This window comes from Danio aesculapii, chromosome 14, assembly GCF_903798145.1.
Source record: "Danio aesculapii chromosome 14, fDanAes4.1, whole genome shotgun sequence".
In the NCBI taxonomy this organism is placed as follows: Eukaryota; Metazoa; Chordata; class Actinopteri; order Cypriniformes; family Danionidae; genus Danio; species Danio aesculapii.
The window spans coordinates 682,373-704,872 of NC_079448.1; the positions used below are offsets into that span (position 1 = coordinate 682,373).

The following is a 22,500-nucleotide window of genomic DNA, read 5'->3' on the forward strand; positions in this document are numbered from 1 at the left end:
CTCATCATCAGAAACCTTGCGTTTACCTCTCACACACACACACACACACACACACACACACACACGGAGTGGAGTCACGCGTGCGCTTGCTCTCGCTCTGACCGTGTCGCCATGGTAACTGATGATAGTGATCACCGTGTCAGGGTTTGGGTCAGTGTGTGTTTTCTGTGAGTCGCCGGCGCTACAATGCTCTCTTTATGCGCACGACACACACCGTATGAGGGATTACAGGTGACCGCAGTTTAACAGGAGCACACACACACACACACACACACACACACATCAGGTTTCACTCAGACAACACACAGCGCATCAACCTGCGGACACACAGAACGACACATCTGTGTGTTGATGATGAAAACATTCAATTACTCTCCTTCAGCTGAGTCCCTTTATTCATCAGGGATCGCCACAGCGGAATGAACCACCAACTATTCCAGTATATGTTTTACACAGTGGATGCTCATCCAGCTACAACCCAGTACTGGGAAACACCCATACACACTCATTCACACACACACACACACACACACACGCACTCATACACTACGGTCAGTTTAGTTGATCAGTTCCCCTATAGCGCATGTGTTTGGACTGTGGGGGAAACCGGAGCACCTGGAGGAAACCCACACCAACACGGGGAGAACATGCAAACTCCACACAGAAACACCAACTGACCCAGCCGGGACTCGAACCAGAGACCTTCTTGCTGTACGGCCACAGTGTGACCCCACTGAGACCCCGTGGTGCTCCTAGTTTACAGATGATGTTGTTTTATAACTGAACTAAACTCACACATGCGTACACATGTCCATGATCCAGTGATCCAGTGACTGCACCTGCTCCATCTGCACCTCACATGAGCTCCACAGTTCCAGGACGGCTGAACGATTAATCAGCGATGCATAATCTCACGTAAGGCTCACCGTCATGTCAGCACCAATACTGTGCGCCGACATCTGCTGTAGCACCTGTGCTCACGGCGTCCTGAGTTTGATCCCCGGCTCGAGGTCTTTTGCTAAACCTCACATCTCTCTGCTCCCCATGCTCTCCTGTCTGAAATCTCTACTGTCCCATCATCATAAAGGAGAACATGACCTAAAATAATTAGTTAAACTCAGAGTCTCAGCTCTGGAACACGCTCAGAGCGCACGCTCAGCACTGAAGCTCTTATTATGTTCAAGATGTTCTCCTGGATCAGGTCTGGTTCTGCCATTCAATTATATTTGGGTCCCGCAGAGTCTCCAGCATGACCCCAGATCAGCCTGAGCGCGAATACACACACACTAATGCAGGCGCGCACGCGCACACACACACACACACACACACACGCTGATTTTTCCTTCCTGGTGTGTATCTGTGCGTCTAATTTAACATTGATTATAGTGTGTGCAGCTTCTGTTCTGCAGCATTATTGTCTAATTAATGACTGAATATGTGATATTATTGTCACTGAAGAGTGTTTAAAGTTTATATAATAACCAGCATCATCATCATCATCATCATCATCATTATTCACTCAGACGATGTGATGTTAATCAGGTATTATCCACATATAACCGCTGACTGCAGTGATGATGATGAATGAACGTGTGATTATTCTCTATTATTATTACTCTGTGTGTGTGTGTGTGTGTGTGTGTGTGTGTGTGGTAAAGTGGGTTTTATATTCACACACTCTGGTTTATTTTAGAGCAGTGACAGCATGACTCGCTCTCTACATTGTTCATCATGATACTCTGAATATTGTGTCTGAGATCAGATGTAAACATGACTAATAAACATCATCATCATCATCATCTTCATCTTCATCTTCATCATCATCATCATCTTCATCATCAGCGCTGTCTGACTGAGCAGTGTTCGACCTGTCATTCCTTTATTTACATTAGCAAATACTTATCATTAACTGAAATTATCTTATTAAGCAGAAAGTCTGAAACTGCTAAAATAAACCCAACTTCACCCTAATAGTGTGTGTGTGTGTGTGTGTGTGTGTGTGTGTGTGTATGTGTGTGTTTATCTCACCACTTCTCGGGCTTTGAAGCTGAAACTGTCCCTCTGTCTCGGTCTGGGTCTCTTCGCGGCTCCCGGTTCTTCTCTCCCGGTAGTCTCCATCAGCCCGAGCGCTTTATTCCGCGTTTTCACGGTTTTCACGCTCGCTTTGAACAGCAGTGTAATATCGGCCGCCATGACTGACACGTCGCGTACTGACGTCACTCACCGGCGACCAAACTAGCGCCTGTCATCAGCAGTGAACTACATTAGGCTACACCCTACACAGTGCACACTACAGGGTACACACTCGTCCTGTAGTGTAAGTAATAGTATACTATTGAGGGGTTATTAAAAGTGTTTAAAAGCTGAAAACTCTGTCAGCATTTCCGCATCCTCCGCTCGTTTTAATCCCTCTGTTGAACACAAACGCAGATATTTTGAAGAATGTTGGAAAACAGACGCTGACTAACTTCACAGCCTCCACGGCTGTTTTTTCCAGCACTCTTCAGTGTATCTAGTCTTTATAAGAGTTTATAAGCAGATGAGGAGGGCTTTCTCTGATGGCTGCGCTGCTGAAACTGCTGCAGTTTTGCTCATGTTAGTCGCACACCTTCATTTAATAACCCTTTATTATATATCATATCAGACCTGCAGCCAGCCGCAGCGGGGGATTCTTTTTTTTCCAGAAGTGGAGCTTTGAGCAGTTATCCGCCTCATTTTCTGTTTAATTAGGAGACGTTTACATTCAGTTATCCTCAGTCAAAATTTGGCCATTTCAGTAAAACATAAAGAAAACATTATAATAATGTTCTGTGTGGAGTTTGCATGTTCTCCCCGTGTTGGTGTGGGTTTCCTCCAGGTGCTCCGGTTTCCCCCATAGTCCAAACACATGCGCTATAGGGGAATTGATCAACTAAACTGGCCGTAGTGTGTGTGTGTGTGTGTGTGTGTGCGTGTGTGTGTGTGTGTGTGTGCGTGTGTGTGTGTGCGTGTGTGTGTGTGTGCGTGTGTGACCATGTCAGATCGGGAAAGTGCTGATAAAGTGATACTGAAACACCTACTGCACACCTGAGCCTCATCTTCATCATCATCACCACCATCACCTTTATCATCTTCATCATCTTCCTCAGTTCTGTCTGAGAGTTTCGCTGCTGACCGCTCCTCCAGTGCTGTGATGATCAGTGTCTGTCTTCTGCTCTGAACACTGACGCTGAGCGCTGCTGTACAGTAATGTGAGTGACTCGGTCTCCTGCATCAGTGAATGTGCAGTAGGCTGCTGTAGAGCTCATCCAGTTCAATATCAGATGAAAACTGAGCTATAAATCTCCTGTCCTGAACACACACACACACACACACACACACACACACACACACACACACACACACACACACACACTCTCTCTCTCTCTCTCTGAAAACAATGAAGCTCAGCAAACCCCCTGATGAATTCCATATGCTGACAGTAAAGACAGCTTTATTAATGTTCATAAGCTACCTGTGGTAATTAACGTGAATAATGCTGACCTCGTTAATCCTCCGCAGATCCTCAGGAACTGAATGATCCTGAAGCTGAGGTATGATGTTCTCTGTGGAGGTTTCTGCAGTAATGAATGTTCTCCATTGTGGAGCTCCACAGATGAGCTGTCTGTGTTTGACTGACTGTAAAGCTCCTCTAGACCTGCACTGAGAGATCTCTCCATGCTGACAGCAGCAGCGCTTCTCAGATTCTGTCCTGATTAATCACAATATCTGCTATCGATCATTAGCAATATCCACATCTGAGGACCTGCAGTGTAGATTACAGCTGAGCATGAGGCCTGCGACTGTATATGAGCGTTTACAGCATGCAGTTTAAGACACCACACCATCAGTGACTTTAATAATGATTACATTAAAATGCATTACTGTTTACTATTGATTATTGATTTACTGTCCCTCAATACTCCTCATCTCTACCCCTTTTAATTGTATTTATCTGTGCTTATATATTTATGCAGATGCACTACACAATTACCTTCACAGTCCAAACACATGCGCTATAGGGGAATTGATGAACTACATGGCGCCATAGTGTATAAGTGTGTGTGAGAATGAGTGTGTATGGGTGTTTCCCAGTACTGGGTTGCAGCTGGAAGGGCATCTGCTGCGTAAAACATTTGCTGGAATAGTTGGTGGGTCATTCCGCTGTGGCGACCCCAGTTTAATAAAGGGACTAAACTGAAGGAAAATTAATGAATGATTAAATATCGCACTCTGTCGAACAGGTGAGACTCTTGCTAATAGCAATATTTAAATGAACTAAAAAGGCTGTTATTGATTGGCTAACAGCTGATCGACTAATGCCTGCTTACAGCTTTATTAGGTTGGCAGGGCAGGTTATCCTACATACAGGTCATTTCTAAAGGTCAAGAAATCACATTCAACTCTCAATATTTTAATCCATTTCTGTTTTATATACTCTCTCTCTCTCTCTCTCTCTCTCTCTCTCTCTCTCTCTCTCTCTCTCACACACACACACACACACACACACACACACACACACACAAATAAATGTGAATTTGTAGTGTTGACTTTTACAATTAGCCGTGTAATAGAAATATATGGCCGTGAAGGCGTTTTAATGGGCTCGGTTAAGCGGCTCGGAGGATCTGTCAGATCCATCAGAGCAGAAAAAGGCATTCTGGGTAATGGAGGAAGCATTTATCGCAGGAAATACAGCGGAGGAGATGAAACCAGCTCACTTTCCGGCAGCCCTAAATTCTGTAGCGGTTAATCTGCCCAATTTGATTACGAAGTGCTCAAATTAAACAATAAAGAGCTGTCTAATGAGGAATTAATTATGGGGCGCCCGGGGTTTGGGGGCGGGGCTCTAGGCGCGGGAAATGAGACAAACGGCCGCGCGCTCAATGTGTGGCGGGGCTGATAGCGGCTGATCGTAAAGATGAGGCGGGAATCAATCGCGCTTTAACGGCCTGTTTAACGAGCTGACCTACCGCAGACGGAGAACGGCGGCAGCAGAAAACGCCCTTTCCCGATTTATCGCCGTTATAGTGAGGGATGCGCTGATTTAACCGTCAGACTGCCCGTGATTAAAAACCCCGCGGGTCACGCGCGTTCACCAAGACTGAAGAAGAGAAGAGCACACACACACACACACACACACACACACACACACACACACACACACACACACACACACATCCGAGCTCCAACACAACAACAATAATAATAATAATAATAATAATAATAATAATAATCATCATCATCATCATATCAATACTAATAACATCATTAATAACAACAATAATATCAATAATTACTACTACTAATACTACTACTACACTCAAAAAAATGAACTTTCCTTATTGTTAGTTTTACTATACCCATCCTTGTTCACATTACATAAAACATATTAGTAATTAAATTAACACAAGTAAACTATGTTATTTCTACAAAAATGTAGTGCTGTAGACTTTACTTAATAAGGGTTTGACTGGCCAACTTAACATTGTGGAGTAAAACGCAAAACCCTCTTAAGTTTGGATATTTGTGGATACCGTAGCTGCTTACCTAGAGGTGGAGCACCAGAGCAGAACAGAAGACAAACGAACGCGGGAAGCACATTGAGGAGGAGAAGATGGTGGCTTTGTCAGGTATGAGTATTTCATAACTCTTTACTGTTAAATATTGCCAAGAAAAGTGATGTGAGTGTTCACAGAATTATGGTAATTTATGTTATGAATGTATTTCGGAGTCTTTTGAGTTTTAGCATTTTTAGACAGTTATTCTGACTCGTGTTTCTCAAGGAAAGCATGTGGCAGTGCAAAGACTCCAAGATCACAGTTGTTGAAACACTATAGATTTGTGCATAGATTTAAAACGTGGAATGCGCTACACAGCCATCTTAATCGTAGCCATCCAAAGGAGAACATCTGGTTACCTGCAAGTGTAACGCTAGCCACGTTCAATTGCCATGTGTGTTTTTGCAGCAATATAGATAATAAAATATAAAATTTTTGTCACATCCATAACCACCTAAAAACAGTGAGACAGTGCCTTGTATGAAAGTTATCCTTATTATAATCTTGTGTCTTAAATCCACAGATTGCTGCTGAATTCAGTCGAATCACTACTGTCCCACTAATTCAAACATTTATGTCAAAACAAGATGGTTACACCAGCAAGCTGGCCAGCATCTACCATAAAAGGAGGAATTGCAGGGTGTAAAATTTGGAAACTGATGGCTACCATCGACAAGGTTTGTTATCTGTATTTATGATGCTTGTAAATAATTTCCACATTAGTATTGTGTTTTTTCATTGTCTACACTTAATGTCTCTTCTACAGTATGATACCATCTGAACTTGCATTCTCAGAGCATGTTCTGTGTATCTTAATGAAGACTATGAAACCTCATGTATACAGTAAGTGTTCTCTGGCAGTGAATATATACCAAAATGCCCCTGCAAAATATTGTCAAGGAATATCAATACACACAGTATATTTAACTTGGGGTTGTCAAAAGTACAGACTTCGGTACCAGTCAGTCCTAAAATTAAAAGATTGTGATGATGCTAGCATTTTTCTGAGGAAATTGAGCACAGGTGAGCAGATTCTTAGGCTGCTGATTAACCATAGTGTTCACATGCTCGACATATGATTCTGATTGGCTATAATATTGCTTCATATTGTTGACCGAGTGGTTACACAGATTACATTTACGTATGGTAGCTTTTGAAGATGTCTCTCAGCAGATTTGTCTAAGCAGAAATATTAAGGAACCGCATTAAGCGATTATCAGTGTTCACAGTCACATCTGTTGAGCACAAGAACACTGGCCAATTGAATTTCTTTGGTAGAATGTTGGTTTCTTCACATTTTTAAAATTCAGCACAGAAGCCTGTACTTTTGACCACCCTAACAAACACAGTAAAGTAGTTATTTAAGTAAATGCGGTGCGTGATGTGAAAGATTAAGGAATGGACAGTAGATACAAAATTCTCTAAATGTACAATCTGTATTTTTGTGGAATTAAACTGACTGAACATTGATACTGTTTTTGTGTTTTGTAGGACACAGACTTTGAAAACTCTAAGACATGGGCAATATTGTCATTGGAATCTACATCATCAGACCTGAAGGTGCAGAAGCCTGTGACCCACCATCAGATGTTGGACTGATTTTTGAGGGAGTAAATGTGCTTCAGAACCTTGGCGAAGTCACCTAGGCTTGTGCTCTTTCTTTGAGAGTCATATACAGCTTCAATCTCAGTTATCCTTCAGACCTGAAATACACTTTTGAGTTTTTCCAGAAAGTGTTGCTGGGACTTGATGCACATAAACTGTTACTCATAATACAAGTTCTTAAGAACAAACCTGTTGGTTGAATCAGTACATCATTCTGGACAAATGAAAGAAATAAAGGAAGAAGCTTTTTTGTGACATTTAAATTGTTTCTGGTTTTAAAATTAAGGGTTTTAATGTTGTCTTTGTCGATGGAACCAACATTTTAAATGGAGTTCTGTAACTTTAAATGGTTAAAATTGTTTGGTTATTTACAAAAATTCAAAGATTTTTCAGTTTTAATCTTTTCTTTACTAATGGCTCGAACGATTTGAGATATCAAAAATTGAGCACTGTATTAGTTTGTGACATGCTGCCTGTCTTAAACTTTTCTTTTCTTTTTCCAAGTAAAATTTATTACTTGAAGTTGCACATAGTAAAAGTACATTTTGGTCAATAGTAAACATTCTTTGTTTTTGTTTTTTTTCATGGTTTTTTTTTCTGTCTTTTTGAAACGAACTGTTATTTTTGTGGTGGTTTTCATAAATAGAGGCCAGTTGTTTTAACAATAGCTTAAACATTTTGAAATATCAGCAATTGAGCATTGTAGCATTTCGTGATAGTCTTGGAAAAAAAAATTCTTTTGTAAATTTGCTCATACATTTTTCTTACAATATTTGAAGGAAGTAGCACATTGTAAGAATGTTTACTATTGACCAAAATGTTGTTTTTACATTTTTTTCAAACTGTTTTTGAGCGGTTTGTGGATGTTTACAAAAATAGAGGCTATTTTGAATGTTACTCTTACTATTCATTGTTAAGATCAGAAATAGAGTTTAGCAGTATTTTAACATTCCATGTATTTAATTTTTCAAAGTAAGATTATTTCAGATTCTTGAAGCCAGTTGCACATTAAAAGACCTTGTAAATGTTGAGTGTAAAACCTTTGATGTTTTTGTGTATTTGTTTCTAAGGACCTGTGAAATTGAAGTAGTTTTATGGGTTTTTAGCAGTTGTATGTTGCAAAACCTTGCAAAAAATAAATTATTTTTGTTTCTAAAAATATGTTTGATGATTTAAGTTTTACATTTGTAGAGCACATACTTTTAAAAGTGAATAAAAAAAAGAAAAAAACGTGTTCACCTTACATACTAAAAGTTAATTATTCTTACATAACATTACTAAGTAAAATATACATATAACTAAAATGCAATAATGACACGTCTAAATGTGTTGCATGTACTGAGAAACATTTTGTAAACTTTACCTGGATTTCTTTAGTTCATTCAACTATATTGTTACTTGTAGAAACTACTCAACACAGTTACGTGGAACCACTTGACACTCTTTTTTTATGTAAGTCCAACAAATCATTTTTTTGAGTGTACTACTACTACTAATAATAATAATAAATCATATCAATACTAATAATATCATTAACAACAACAACAACCACAACAATAATAATCATAATATCAGTAATAACTACTACTACTAATAATAAGAATTATATCAATAATAATAATAATAATTATAATAATAACAACAACAACATCCCCAATAATTACTACTACTACTACTAATAATGATAGCAATAATAATAATAGCAAATAATATTTATAACAATAATAATAGCAAAAAAAGCAATAAAAAAACTAACAGCAATAATTACAATAATAACAATAGACACAACAATAATAATATCATTAATAACAATGGCACACAACAACAACCTGAATTCACTAGACCTGGCCATAAAGTCAATTCGTCTTAACATTAACGTGAATAATTAATGAAGTTTTTGTTTTGACAGCATTAATTTAGATTTTTCATTAATAATTTCATTTTGATTCAGCACGTCTGCTGCAGAGCTTTAAACACATGCGATCACGATTAACAAAGAACAATGAATATTTAAAGAAAATAAAGCTCAGGAGCAAATTAACAGGACATATCAAAACAGGGAAGATCCAAAACATCTTCCGGCATATTGTCATAATTCAACGGCTGCATTTATAGCTGAATTAAAGACTTCATTAGAAAGACTGATCAGATTATTATCATCATCATTATTATTATTGTTATTATTATTATTATTAGCTCAAATTTATGCCGTCGTTGTTGTTGTTTTTTTGTTTTGTTTTTTTTGCGTGAATTAAACAAATTCAAAGTTCATATCTTAAATACATTTGATGATGCATCACTGCTTCAGCAAATCATAAATTAAATAGCGTTATTTTATATCACCAAATGAGATGATTGCACAAACGTGGCAAAAAGCTAAAAATGCATGCTAAAAAAATAAATGTTTATTCAATTATTTTGTTCTGTTAGTCTTTAATCCCCTAGAGAAGGATCGGGCTATATTCGGGTATTTTCCAGCACACGATGCTCCCTGTTAAGCAGACTGTCAGTGTTTGATTTGTTAGCTTGTTATCCGCATATTAGACATTTGATTAAGTGATTAAGCAGCAGCACATCAGACGCGTTATTCAGTTCAGTGGGTTGAAATTAATGTTATTAACAAGTTCTGTGTGTAAAACTGCCGCTAATTAAACTCAATCGGCAGGTAATTCAGAGAGAAGCGATTGACTGCAGTCTGCGGGTTTACACAGAGATATCAGGCTGAGTGTGTGTGTGTGTGCGTGTGTGTGTGCGTGTGTGTGTGTGTGTGTGTGTGTGTGTGTGTGTGTGTGTGTGTGTGTGTGCAAACGCCAGATTCATTTATTAGCCCTACAGATCGAAAATATTATTTATATAATTTCTGTCACAAAGAAATAACTTTAACATTCCGACATAATATAATAATAATAATAATAATAATAATAATAATAATAATAATAAGAAGAAGAAGAATCATAATAATAATAATAATAATAATAATAAGAAGAAGAAGAAGAATCATAATAATAATAATAATAATAATAATAATAATAATAATAATAAAGTGTGCGTGTTCTATATAACACATATAATTCCATTCAAACTGAACCTCAATTCTGAAAACTGGACTGACAGTGTTAATCTACTAGAACTTCTATGTTAAGCTGCATTGTAGAAGCGCTATAGAAATACAGAGGAATTGAGTTGAATATTAGCTAGTCTGCACAAAATCTTATTTGACTTTATTACAATAAACTAAATGAATGTAAAGGTACGAAAATAAGAGAAAACACCGACACATCATGTCTAATATAATATGACTCAATTTAAAAAATAAACATTATAAAGTTCTTAATAATCCTGTTCAGGTGTTTGATTGAGTCTCGATTCAGTGTAATGTTTTCGCTTTTATATATAGGGCGCATATTTCCTCAGTTTAACTGTAGTAAACAGGACATGTATTAGATTAATCAATTACTTTCAGAAGATCGCGAATAAGTCCAGACGCTCGACATATTCACATGCTGGACAAACAGAAGGAGAAAATAAAGAGTAGAAACAGAACACAGCGAACTCCAATGATGACCTTTACTCTAATGTCGCGTTAAACATAGTTATTTCCCAGATGGATAAACAGCTATTAAGAAAAATATTATTGTAAGAATAGTTTTATAACAATTGTATAAACATTTATTTGTTTTTTTATTTTACATCATAATTTATTTCGTTTTATTTATGATCAGTTTTATTCAGGGGTTTTCTAGCTGGCCTGCTTTATTCATTTATGCATCACATTATTGGAAGGATAGTTTAAAATACGAGTAATGAATGTTTCGGTGTGTGTGGATGTCCTGAACCCGACAGAGCTGTCATGATTTACAGCGCGGCTCTCGGAAGAGTGTGTGAGCTTATATAAAACATATAAATCAATATTTACACTTTCAAATATTAATAATGCAAAATATAAACTTCACAACCCCTGTACAAACACACGAGGACTGTCATTTCATCACATCTGCAATGCAATTCTGTTTAAGAGAGAGAGAGAGAGAGAGAGTGTGTGTGTGTGTGTGTGTGTGTGTGTGTGTGTGTGTGTGTGTATAAAGCTGACAGTGAAGTGACATGCGGTTTCAGAAAGAGAGAGAGAGAGAGAGAGAGAGAGGGGGCGACACTGTGGCGTTTAGGAGCTTAAATAACCGTGAGGCATTGAGTGGCTCTTTACGCCTGATTGCGCTAATTGCTTTGAAATAGGAGACATTATCAGTAATGATTCCCGCTCCGCCTTTCATCTCCACCGAGAGCATCATCATGTTGATCACAGCGCATTCTTCCTCCACATTAAGACTCAATCAGCGCCTGTGTGTGTGTGTGTGTGTGTGTGTGTTCATACAGGGGGCATCATGTAAACCACATGAACCGCAGCACCACTTCAGCAGTTTGGGCAGCGCGTAATGGCTCGCACATGTTCCGCGGCGACAGCGCAGATCCACACACATTCCGCTTTCCGCCCGGGGCTAACGTTTCCCTCGGACCGTCTTTTGATATCCAAGGAACCTTTAAAGTCTTTTAAGTCAGAATTGACAGACTCTGCATGAAAAGGGTTAAGACAACTCTCGGAGAGCGAGCACAAAGGCTCTTTGTCTCACGTGCCTGCCTCCAGACTCGGAATCAAAGGTGGAGTTTGTGAAGTTAAACAAAGCTCCGATGGGACTTACAGTCGCTTTGTGTCGCAGTTCAGCCCTCATTTGTTGCCCTGAGATTTCAATAAAACACTATGGTAATCTCCTTTTCCACGGCACATCACTGGCCCTAAAGCTCAGTGTTTGGCATGCTAATTGCCCCGACTCTGTTTCCACACAAAGCTCGCCTCTACACCAACACAGCCCAGGGCAGGGCAGATCCTCCAGCTCTGCTCTCGGGCGGCGGGTGTTTAGAGCTGTTCGTGTGTGTAAGTGTGTGTTTCTGTGGGTCATTTTTACTGATCAAACATTCCCGCGGCGCGAAACTTCAAAGCGCGCGCACACAGCGCCGCTCATTTCATCTAATGGCCTGTGAGTGTCTCCAAGCCTAATTACAGATTTATCCCGTTTAAGAGCCGGATGTGAAATTAAGGAAATGCTAGATTACCGCTTGCGTGTAATTTTATCAGTTACAACCAATTAAGAAAGAGCGGGAACGTAGGCTATGCAGAGGGAAAGGCCCGGGAATATCAACAACAGAGACTTGTGAATGTCCTGTCAGCGTCAGCAGCAGTACACACACACACACACACACACACACGCACACACACACACACACACACAGAAATAGAGAGAGAGCTAGCTGGAAAGCGGCTTGTGGCCGGTTAAGAAGCGGCATTTGTCGGTCGGAGTGTCCCGCGGCTCTGCAGGATCAGGGTTAAAGTTCTGGCTTTGATCCGCCGCTGCTGGCGCCAAACAACAACACCGCCGAGACTAATAATGACCTCAGTGAAACACCAATCAGCTCTGATCGAACACCCTCACAGTTACTGGAGCTGAAACTGTGTATGGACACACGGCAGTGCGCAATCATATTATTAACATGCGTGTTCTGAATTCATTAATGTAGTTTATTATGTATTAATATTTGCAATATTTGCTCTTAGAAAAATGGCACTGATTATTCCTTATAGGCTCCATTCCGGATGCTAAACATAAACAAAATAAAAACAAACAAACAATAAGCCTTTGTGCAACAACATGTAGCTGTAATAAAAATACTTCAACAATTTAAAGTTGTGCTACAAAATACAGGGGATTTTTATTTTGCTCTTTGAACACAACACACACACACACACACACACACGCACACACGCACGCACACACGCACACACACACTGCCTTTACAGCGACAGGCGAACTTCAGGATAAACTTTAGCCCCGCCCCCTCGCTTCTGATTGGGTCATGCGCGTGTTATTATCTTACAGTACTCCACAGAGTTACACACACCAGCATGTTCTGAGCACCGGAGCTTTATTTTACACTGAAATCTCAGCGAGTCCCGGTGCACCGCGCATGGCCCCAGTGGTCACCATGAGTTCCCAAACTGCAGAAGAGGATGCCGGAGTGATGCTGGCCGGTCAACCGGAGATGCAGACCCGCGTCGGTGTGCAGGAGGACCCGCACAGACCGAAGATTCTCCCGTTCAGCGTTGAAGCGCTGATGGCGGACCGGAAACCGAGTCGCGGGTCACCAGATGCTGATGCTCGCCTGGCGTTTTCAGTGGAGGTTCTGCAGCTGCCGGTCAAGGCGGAGAGCCCGGAGAGCCCGGAACGGAGCACATGGGTACCGGCTGCCCACTTCTCCCCCAGTGAGTAACAGTGATGCTCGGGCAAAGTTAAATAGATGCATGCTCTGACCACGGGCCGTGATTCTCTTCTGTAATGACGAACACTTGATTACTGGGCTAACCGGGTTTTCTATTCGCACATTCCGTCATTTTAGAACAGCGACAACCCGTGACCCGGTCCACTGTTAATATTCACACATTCTGTCTGAAATGATGTGCATGACCTCAAAACAACATTAGCGGTGTGTAACTGACTGTGAACAGTGTTGTACTTTAATAGTCATTGGCTGATTATATGATTTAGAATTAGCAAATTAGCACTTTCCTGAAATTATATTAAGTTACTAAGCCTAAATTAATATTACAATTATATTAATTATATAATAAAGTGAAAGTTTGACTACTTTACCCCAATACTGCTGCAATATGACTAACTCATTCCTTTTGAGTTTTGCTTTGCAGCAGAAATGTGGTTTACCCAAAAATAAGAGTACTCAATATAATAATATCATCTCTGACCGGTTCCTCACTCTCTTAAACACAAGAGGATGTGTTGAGGAAAGCTGGAAGCCAATAGATTTCTTCCACTGTAGTAAAAGTGTGTGAGACATTCTTTACAACATCATCTGGTGTTCAACTGAAAAAAGAAACCCATAAAGGTTGTAAACAGGTAAAGGGATAGATATTAGCGGTGTCAGTAAACTATCCCTCTATAAGGGGACACAGGTGGGCTCTGGCACCTGCTCAATAACAAAACGATGTATTTGCGACATATTTTAGACCTTTAAAACCTCCGAGCCACTTATAATCACAAGTTGATGATTGTAAAGGCCTGTGTTTGTTTTGTTGACTTCAGGTCGTCTCAGTCCTCCCGCGTGTCCTCTGAGAAAACACAAAACCAACCGGAAGCCGCGGACCCCGTTCAGCACGGCGCAGCTGCTGGCGCTGGAGCGAAAGTTCCGGCAGAAACAGTACCTGTCCATCGCCGAGCGGGCCGAGTTCTCCAGCTCCCTCAGCCTGACGGAGACCCAGGTCAAGATCTGGTTCCAGAACAGACGGGCGAAGGCCAAGCGGCTGCAGGAGGCCGAGTTGGAGAAGCTGAAAATGGCCGCCAAACCCCTGCTTCCTCCCGCTTTCGGGATTTCGTTTCCCGCCGGCGCCCACATCCCGGCTTACTCCACCGGATCACACCCGTTTCACAGACACTCCGCGAGTGTGAGCCCGGTCGGACTGTACACACACATGGGATACAGCATGTACCATTTAGCATAACACACGGACCGGTCCGGTTCACCCCAAAATATGCAGAAAAGTGACTGCCGCCAATTCTATCCCGGTAAAAGAGGAACTAGATTTACTCTGACGGTGGCGCGTCTCCTGCGGCCGTCAGCCGCTTTCGGTGTGTGTTTGGCCAAAGGTAGGTCGGAGGAAACACAGTCTGCATGACCTCCTGCATTCATAGCAATGCGTCTACGATCCAGATGATGTTTAAATAGAGCATCTTATAAATGAACAACACTGACGGGTGTTATAATGATTCCCTTCGAAAGGGAAACCTGAACTGTAAAATATTGTACATTTGCATAAAAGCACCATTTATATGATGAATATATTTCCTAAATAAATTAATGCCGAACGCTCTTTCATCATTGTTTACATGTTCTATATATTAAGAGAGACTGTGGGCATTTCAGAAAAACTCCAGAAACAGCACACTGAAAACTAATGTCGATGAATAAAACACACATCATCCTCTACATCTTTACACCCTTTCTAGAAAAATCCTGCTTATATCCAATAATGCTAAGAGAAGAGTCTTCAGCATCGCCTGTGTGTTTGCTCTCTCCAGGCTGGCGTGTGTCGGTGAAATGTAAACCCACTTTACAGCTCCACATAATTACGCGACATTACTCCGCCGACACATCTACAGGAGTCTGTGAGGTGAACACAGACAGAACAGGCGCTGTTTGAGTGTCGTGTCGTGCTGAAAGTGCCTTTAAGATGTGCGTGTCCTTCAGCCGGCTCCAGTGTTTCCACAGCTGCTGCTTATTGCTCTGCAATAACACTGATGGGGTTTGATGGCGCCAGCATCCACAGAGCACTTTCAGCAGATCAAACGAGCGCGTTACATTAAAGATTGACTGGGAATTACCTGAAATCACTTGACAGGAATCCTCTTATTGAAGGGATGAAATTACAGCAAACACCGAACCTGCAGAACAGAAACAGCAGAATAAATCCAGCATTCATTCACTTGTGAATCAGCAGCAGCTCAGGGTTAAGGGACAGCTCACAGATTAATGTAAACTTTACTCGCTTTTTACTCTTCTTCCTCGAGGGATTTCCAAATTTTGGGTTTCTTCTGTTGAACACAAAAAAAGAGACTTTGAAAAATGTTAGAGGCCTGTAACCGCTGACTTCCACATATAGTAAAAACAATATGGATGTCAATGGTTACAGGCTTTCAGCACTTTCAATATAACTCCGCTTGTGTTCAGCAGAAGACAGACATTTCCAAACGAAGTAAATGATTAAATGAGTTTATTGATTATTTTCAGTTTTGGGTGAACTACCCCTGTAAATCTCTCTTCATTTGATAAAGCTGTATTAATAATGCGGATAGTTTAATCAGATGCAGCAGTATTTTAAGGGTTTAATTTAACACAATTTCACCATATTTCAGGGATCAATAAACCACTGAAACTGAGATTTGCAGAGTGAAAATCATCAGATTTAGATGAGCTAAAGATTCATTTATTTGCGGTCTCCGTGGATATGTAACCGGCCGGAGCTGGAGACACCGCTGGACTCTGCAGTCGCCGCTCGGTAATTAATAAAAGGCCAATAATGACAATACGACGAGAATCACACGGGTGAGCGCGCAGGCTGAAAGGGGGACCCGCACACACAAAGACCTGAGGGGGATCCGTGCTGCTTTCAGGAGAGCTGAGTGTGTGTGTGTGTGTGTGTGTGTGTGTGTGTGTGTGTGTGTGTGCGTGTGTGTGTGTCTTCACGCCCCGGGCGAACAGCGGAACAAAAGTCACTTGTTTTTATCATCCAAAATATCACAACGGGAAGTTTGCGAAGAGAATCGGCGCTTCATTTCTCTGGCGCCACGTCTGTCATCCTGTGTGTGTGTGTGTGTGTGTGTGTGTGTGTGCGTGCGTGTGTGTGCGTGCGTGTGTGTGTGTGTGTGCGTGCGTGTGCGTGTGTGTGTGTGTCGCTCTTCAGGGATGTCAGAGGAAAGATATTTCAGCCCTTATTTCGTGTAGGCCTGTTACACACATTATATTCGGGCAACATCTCTTGAAACTGAACGCATGCGTAATTACATTATAATAAAATACAGTAAATAGATGTGTGTGAAACATCTTCTCCCACAACAGAGGTAAACTAAACTGAACACAAACATTAAAGCGCCAGTAAAACCTTTAACTCAGCAGTTTCCCTTGACGGATGAGGAGCATTGGGAGTTGTTATGTTCAGTGATTTCTCCAGTCCTCCTCATGAGAGCCCAGGCTTTATACATCTACTGACATTTCTGATGAAAAGATCCGTCGAGTTTAAGGCGCAGCTCACCCCAAAACTGACATGAAATTTGAAAACTGACTCTCATGTTTTCCTACTATTGAAGTCATCAGCATTCTTCAAAATATCTCCTAAATGTTCATGTTCTGGTGAACTGAAGGTGAATCTGACACATCTGTTCAACACAGCTCCATAACACTTGGCCACTGCTGATGATGTGAATCACACAGAGTGAAATATAGTGGATGGATATTGAAAAGAAACGCTGAATTAAACATCTAATGATTCCAGATGTTATTTTATTTGTAAACCCGCATCTGCATTCAAACCTGTGGATTGAGTTCTGCCCTGCACTAAAGCGCCCCCTTGCGGCCAATGCGGCTTTAACCTTCTTTATCAAACACGCAGCAGCGACACCACTGATGTTCAAACCAGGAGAAGAACATCAGCTTCATTTGTCTCTATTAAATGTTTCTATAAACACACAGCCTGAGGTTTCAGACATTTATTTTACTCATCAAATGGACGATGACTTGCACAGAAAACCGAGACTGTGTAAGAAACTTTCAGTCTTAGCTTACGGATATGAAGACAATAACTCAGACAAATATGAACACAATAATCCAACTGTGCCAATGTTAAAAATAAGACCATAATTATCCCATAATGCTATTAATAAAGTAACTTTAACCCAGCTAGGCTATGCGATGTCGTTTATGAGTAAAGCTGTTCGCTTCCACTATACTGCTTTATTTAAATGTTGCTTTACTCAAACATAAAGAGATATACGCATATATAAAGACTAAAATAAACCAGTGAACATGTGAAGAAAAGCCAAGACAGAGCAGACAACAGAGGAAACAGCAGCTGACCAGCGCATCAGTAATCATATTAATCTCATATGTACTGTTTAACACAGATGTTTGACTGAATCAGGAAAATAGCATCTAATCAATAAATCACAGAGAAAAGAGTGAGGATCATGTGTATGACCACATCATTAAAGCCCATATCAGTGTTTATTTACCATACTTTACCCTAAGATTTTACTCAACCAATGCTAACTCTCTGCTAGCTGCACTTCCAAATTAGCCTGACGACAGAATTAAAGACACAAACATCCTGCTGGAAACACAAACATACAAACAAACAAACAAACAAACAAACCCATGAAAGACAGATTTTTATATAGTTTAATGTGATTGGGTTTAAGGAAACTGTGGTCCCTATGGGTCTACACTGGAAAACTGTTGCCTTCTAATGGTGGGAAGTTAAAACCTAAATAGCCCATGTCCCTAAACACTAGAAACACACACGTGTTGTTTATTCAGTGGCAAGAAGACTCATGTAAAACAACCCAATTAAAATGAATAAATTCACCAGGAGAATGCTCAATATAACTCCACCTCAGAGTCAGAAACAGAAGCAAAACATCACCATCACACACTGAGACTAATGTGGCCCGAGGTTATTAAGATGTAGCCTGTGGGAACCGTTTATCCTGATTTATTATCAGATAATAATAAAACAAAAGCTGTAAACAGGATGGAAAATTGCCTGAAACCCTTGTAAAACTGCGATTATATCAGTGCGCATGCTCTCCGCAAACCACCGCTGAAAATAACCCAATTCTGACAGTTTTACATACGCGCTTCATCAAGAACACCACGACATTACCTCTGACTGTTTTACAATGCTGCTAATGTCACTATCTGTCTGTCTATCTATCTATTTATCTATCTATCTATCTGTATATCTCTATCTATCTATCTATCTATCTATCTATCTATCTATCTATCTATCTATCTATCTATCTATCTATCTATCTATCTATCTATCTATCTATCTGAAGTTTTCTGGTTGAATCGGTCATTAATTAATCTCGATTTTAAGGTGATGTCGGTTGTCTACAGATCAGCTGTTATAGAGGATCATTAGCAAACGTTTGTCATGTCTATTTTATTATAAAGTCAGTCTTTCTAAATCTATCTTCCTCTGTAAATGCTCTAGAAGCAGGATGTTTTCAGTGTTTCTCGGTCGCTCTGGTGCGTTTCTCACTATTCCCATTTGTACAACAGTTAAAGCATTTCTCAAAACAATTACAAACTGCAAAACCTATTGATAACCTGCAGAAGCGCGTCACTTCTCATTCCTCTAAAGCAAGTACTGATGTCAATGAAGGTGTCAGCATCATCAAGATGAAGAGTCCTGACACCACTGTCTATCAACAAGATAATCAAATGGGTTTCTCATGTTCTCTTTATGAGATAAACAAAAAGATTTGAACAGTTTTATGAACTGAGCTTGACAGATGTTGACTAGTTCAGCATGTGTGTGTGTGTGTGTGTGTAATGACTCCAGTACTGAAATGAGGACTATTAGTTTAATATGGAGTGACTATTCAGCATTCACACGTTTAGACTGACATGACATAAGCAGATGCTAATGTTATAAACAGCAGAGTGTCGTATGAATGCAGTGGATGCATGTTTATAGGCATTCGCGATTTGTTGGAAGGAATGAGAAACTGCTAGTGTGATGTGCACGAATGAATAACTGATTAGAGAAACGCAGGAACTGCTGTGCAAATGTCAACAGTGTTGTGAGAAATGCACCAAAGCCACTGAGGATGAGCTGTAATGGTTTAATCATCATCAGGAATAATCTCTCTGCTGTTATCGCTGTGATGATGATGGGGGGGCTCCGCTATTTACAACTGAAGTTTAGTTTAAACTCATATACATCACATCTTTTAACCTCAATCTTCTCTATTTCTCCTATAATATTGATCAGTCGTTCTGCTAATCAAAGCCTTCACATTACAGACAGAAATACTGACTAAATGTATAAATATGAGTGTTGTGTTGTTGTGCATTTCAGTCTAATAATACAAAACTAAACAAAAGTGATGCCTGAGAGATCATGAACAGCCTTCTGATCAAACGGTGGAGATTAGAGGCTTTTCCAGACGCTCGGACACGTTCCTCAATACTCAGCTCACTCTTGCTCTTCACACAGTTCTCCTGAGCGACTTCATTTCACACTCCAAATGCACCACAACTACCAAAACACTTGATCCAGCTCTCAGATACACTCACTCTTCCAGAACACTAGTAAAGGTGGACAGCCCACAAACACACTCTGTCACCCACTAAACAATGAGCTGAACACACTAACAACATGCAGCATTACACAGTGTGTTCTTGACGACACGTCTCTGTTTATAACGGCAGTATGTGTTACTGAAATGAATCAGCCGTGATGCAGAATTCCTCAATATTTTGTCCTTTATTTGTCCTCTATTTTTAGTAATTCCAAAATACAAGAGTTTGTCTCCTCACCATCCACTGATCCAGACACAACAGTAATGCTGATCTGTCTGCTCAAACCGCAATTATAGATGTGAAATATATTCAGTCAAATATTGCAGTTGAATTGTGCCGTCTCATTCAGTTCTGCATGATGTTGTTGTGCTGAATAGAAGTTTAACAGTGTTGAAAACAGTATGTAAGCATGTGCTAAATGTCCTGTGTGTACAGAGTTTGGGTGTCTGAGTGAGAAAAGAATTGATCAGATTGGAGAGATGTAGTCACTGAATGCATTTTGTGCCAAAACACTGAGAATTGATCCTCAGTTTAGCCCACAGAGACTTCTGTTGTGCTCACTGTGTCAAGAGTTCTGCAAAAGTGAGCTGAGTATTGATAAATGTGTCCTAGCGTCTGTAAAACACTGTAATGAGCGGAGCGCATGCAGCGTTCCTCCGCCAGGGGGCGCCGCCACACCGCGAGCTTATTAAATACAGTTATCTTCAGAACACATCGAGCTTAATTTACAGCAGGACCGTCCTCGAGGATTGCGCCATCTCACCCTCATGTTTTCACTATATGCTGCAGTAAAGCGGCTCGGAGATTTATAAAGCGCTATAATAAATAAAGCTGAATGTCCATCATCCTCACGACAGGAGCAGTCTCTGTCATGCAGGTCACCTGCTGTGTCTAGCTGGTTTATAATGTGTGTGTTCTCAGCCAGGTGTAGCATGATGTCAGGCATGATTATGAATAACTCACACGCTGCTCCTCCTCCTCCTCATCATCTTCATCTTCATCATGACGGTTCAGTGTGTCCACACTCTGCAGCTCTGCTGACGGTTGTTATATCAGTGGCAGGAAGGTCCACATCCGACACCTTTGGGCGAACTGATTGGAGTTTCCCGCTAATAATTAAAACTAAACACACGATCATCACTGGACTGTGGACGTAATGACGTATATATCCACAGCCCACGTGATCAAGGCTGCACCTGATGAGGACACACCTTCAGCTCCACATAACCTTTAATGCCGCTTAATCTCACGCCAGGCGACGGTATTAGCTGTATTATGCTATTGATGCTAACTAATAAACAACACAGGGAAAGAGGTGGATATTACATATTATTTATAATACAATGAGCATTTATTGGAGTTACTGTCCGCCAGTGCTGTGCGTCTGCTGCTAAACTGAACTGATGTTATCCAATACTGGCTCTTAATCGTGTGTGTGTGTGTGTGTGTGTGTGTGTGTGTGTGTGTGTGTGTGTGTTCATCAGAACATTAGTTCAGTTCTGTGTTATACAGGAGTGTTAACATCACCATCCGCCTGATGTTTAACGCCTCAGTCTGTTCTGAGGTCTGTGAGCGGCTCTGGACTCTGGGAAACAGGAGAGCTCCTGCACTGACCCCAGACCTGCAGATGTTCAATATCTGCTGCCAAACACTGAGCTGAAGTAGGTCAGGCATTAGGCAATCACACACACACACACACACGCACACACACACACACACACACACACACACACACACTCACACACACACACACTCACACACACACACACACATGAGAAAGCAGCTGTTCTTAATCAAAGCCTTTATTCATTAGTGAACTCAGACATGGTGAAACACTGAAGCGCACGACTGAGGAACTGAGATGTAACTGAGGCAAGCGCATATAGATATATATATATATAGGAGTTATGACTGCTGTAAATGTAGATTATGCATGTCTTCTCTGTGTGTGTGTGTGTGTGTGTGTGTGTGTTGTGTTATTAAACCAAACATGCAGCGTATGAACAGCCCTGCAGTGTTACTGACGCTGTGAGATGAAGGCCTGGCGTTCTGCTGATTTCCTCTGGAATTTCTGCCCTTGCCAGTGGAATGCAAACACACACAAACACACACACACACACACGCGCGCGCATGCAAACAAATACACACACACACACACACACACACACACACACACACACACACACACACACACACAGAGTGTAGAGGTAAGTGCTTGTTTATCGTGTTTTATTGCAGTATTATGAAGCTTTTGGTTTTATGTGACGTGTGTGTCTGTGTGTGTGTGTGTGTGTTAATCTCGGTGTGTTGTTCTCAGTGTGTGCATGTGTTTATCTAAGTGTATGTGTGCGTTGTTGTTGTTCTCAGAGTGTGTGTGTGTGTGTGTGTGTGTATG

General features: G+C 40.8%; 2 protein-coding genes and 1 long non-coding RNA gene across 3 annotated transcripts in view; 2 read left to right on the forward strand and 1 right to left on the reverse strand.

Moving 5' to 3' along the window:
• stx18 (syntaxin 18) overlaps nt 1–2,220 on the reverse strand; it is a 6,303-nt gene extending 4,083 nt beyond the window's left edge. The window contains exon 1 of the mRNA XM_056472758.1: nt 2,029–2,220. Coding sequence (XP_056328733.1) covers nt 2,029–2,193 — 165 coding nt within the window. The 5' untranslated portion in view covers nt 2,194–2,220. The remainder of the gene's footprint in view (nt 1–2,028) is intronic.
• Nucleotides 2,221–5,351: 3,131 nt separating this feature from the next.
• LOC130240245 (uncharacterized) lies at nt 5,352–8,278 on the forward strand. The gene is made up of 4 exons (XR_008838751.1): nt 5,352–5,651; nt 6,103–6,256; nt 6,346–6,422; nt 7,071–8,278. It is a non-coding gene; the product is annotated as an uncharacterized LOC130240245 (long non-coding RNA).
• A 4,868-nt stretch (nt 8,279–13,146) lies between these two features.
• msx1a (muscle segment homeobox 1a) lies at nt 13,147–15,026 on the forward strand. The gene is made up of 2 exons (XM_056472567.1): nt 13,147–13,494; nt 14,330–15,026. The coding sequence occupies exons 1-2, from the start codon at nt 13,200–13,202 to the stop codon at nt 14,743–14,745; spliced, it is 711 nt and encodes a 236-aa protein (XP_056328542.1). The 5' UTR covers nt 13,147–13,199; the 3' UTR covers nt 14,746–15,026.
• The last annotated feature ends 7,474 nt before the right edge of the window (nt 15,027–22,500 follow it).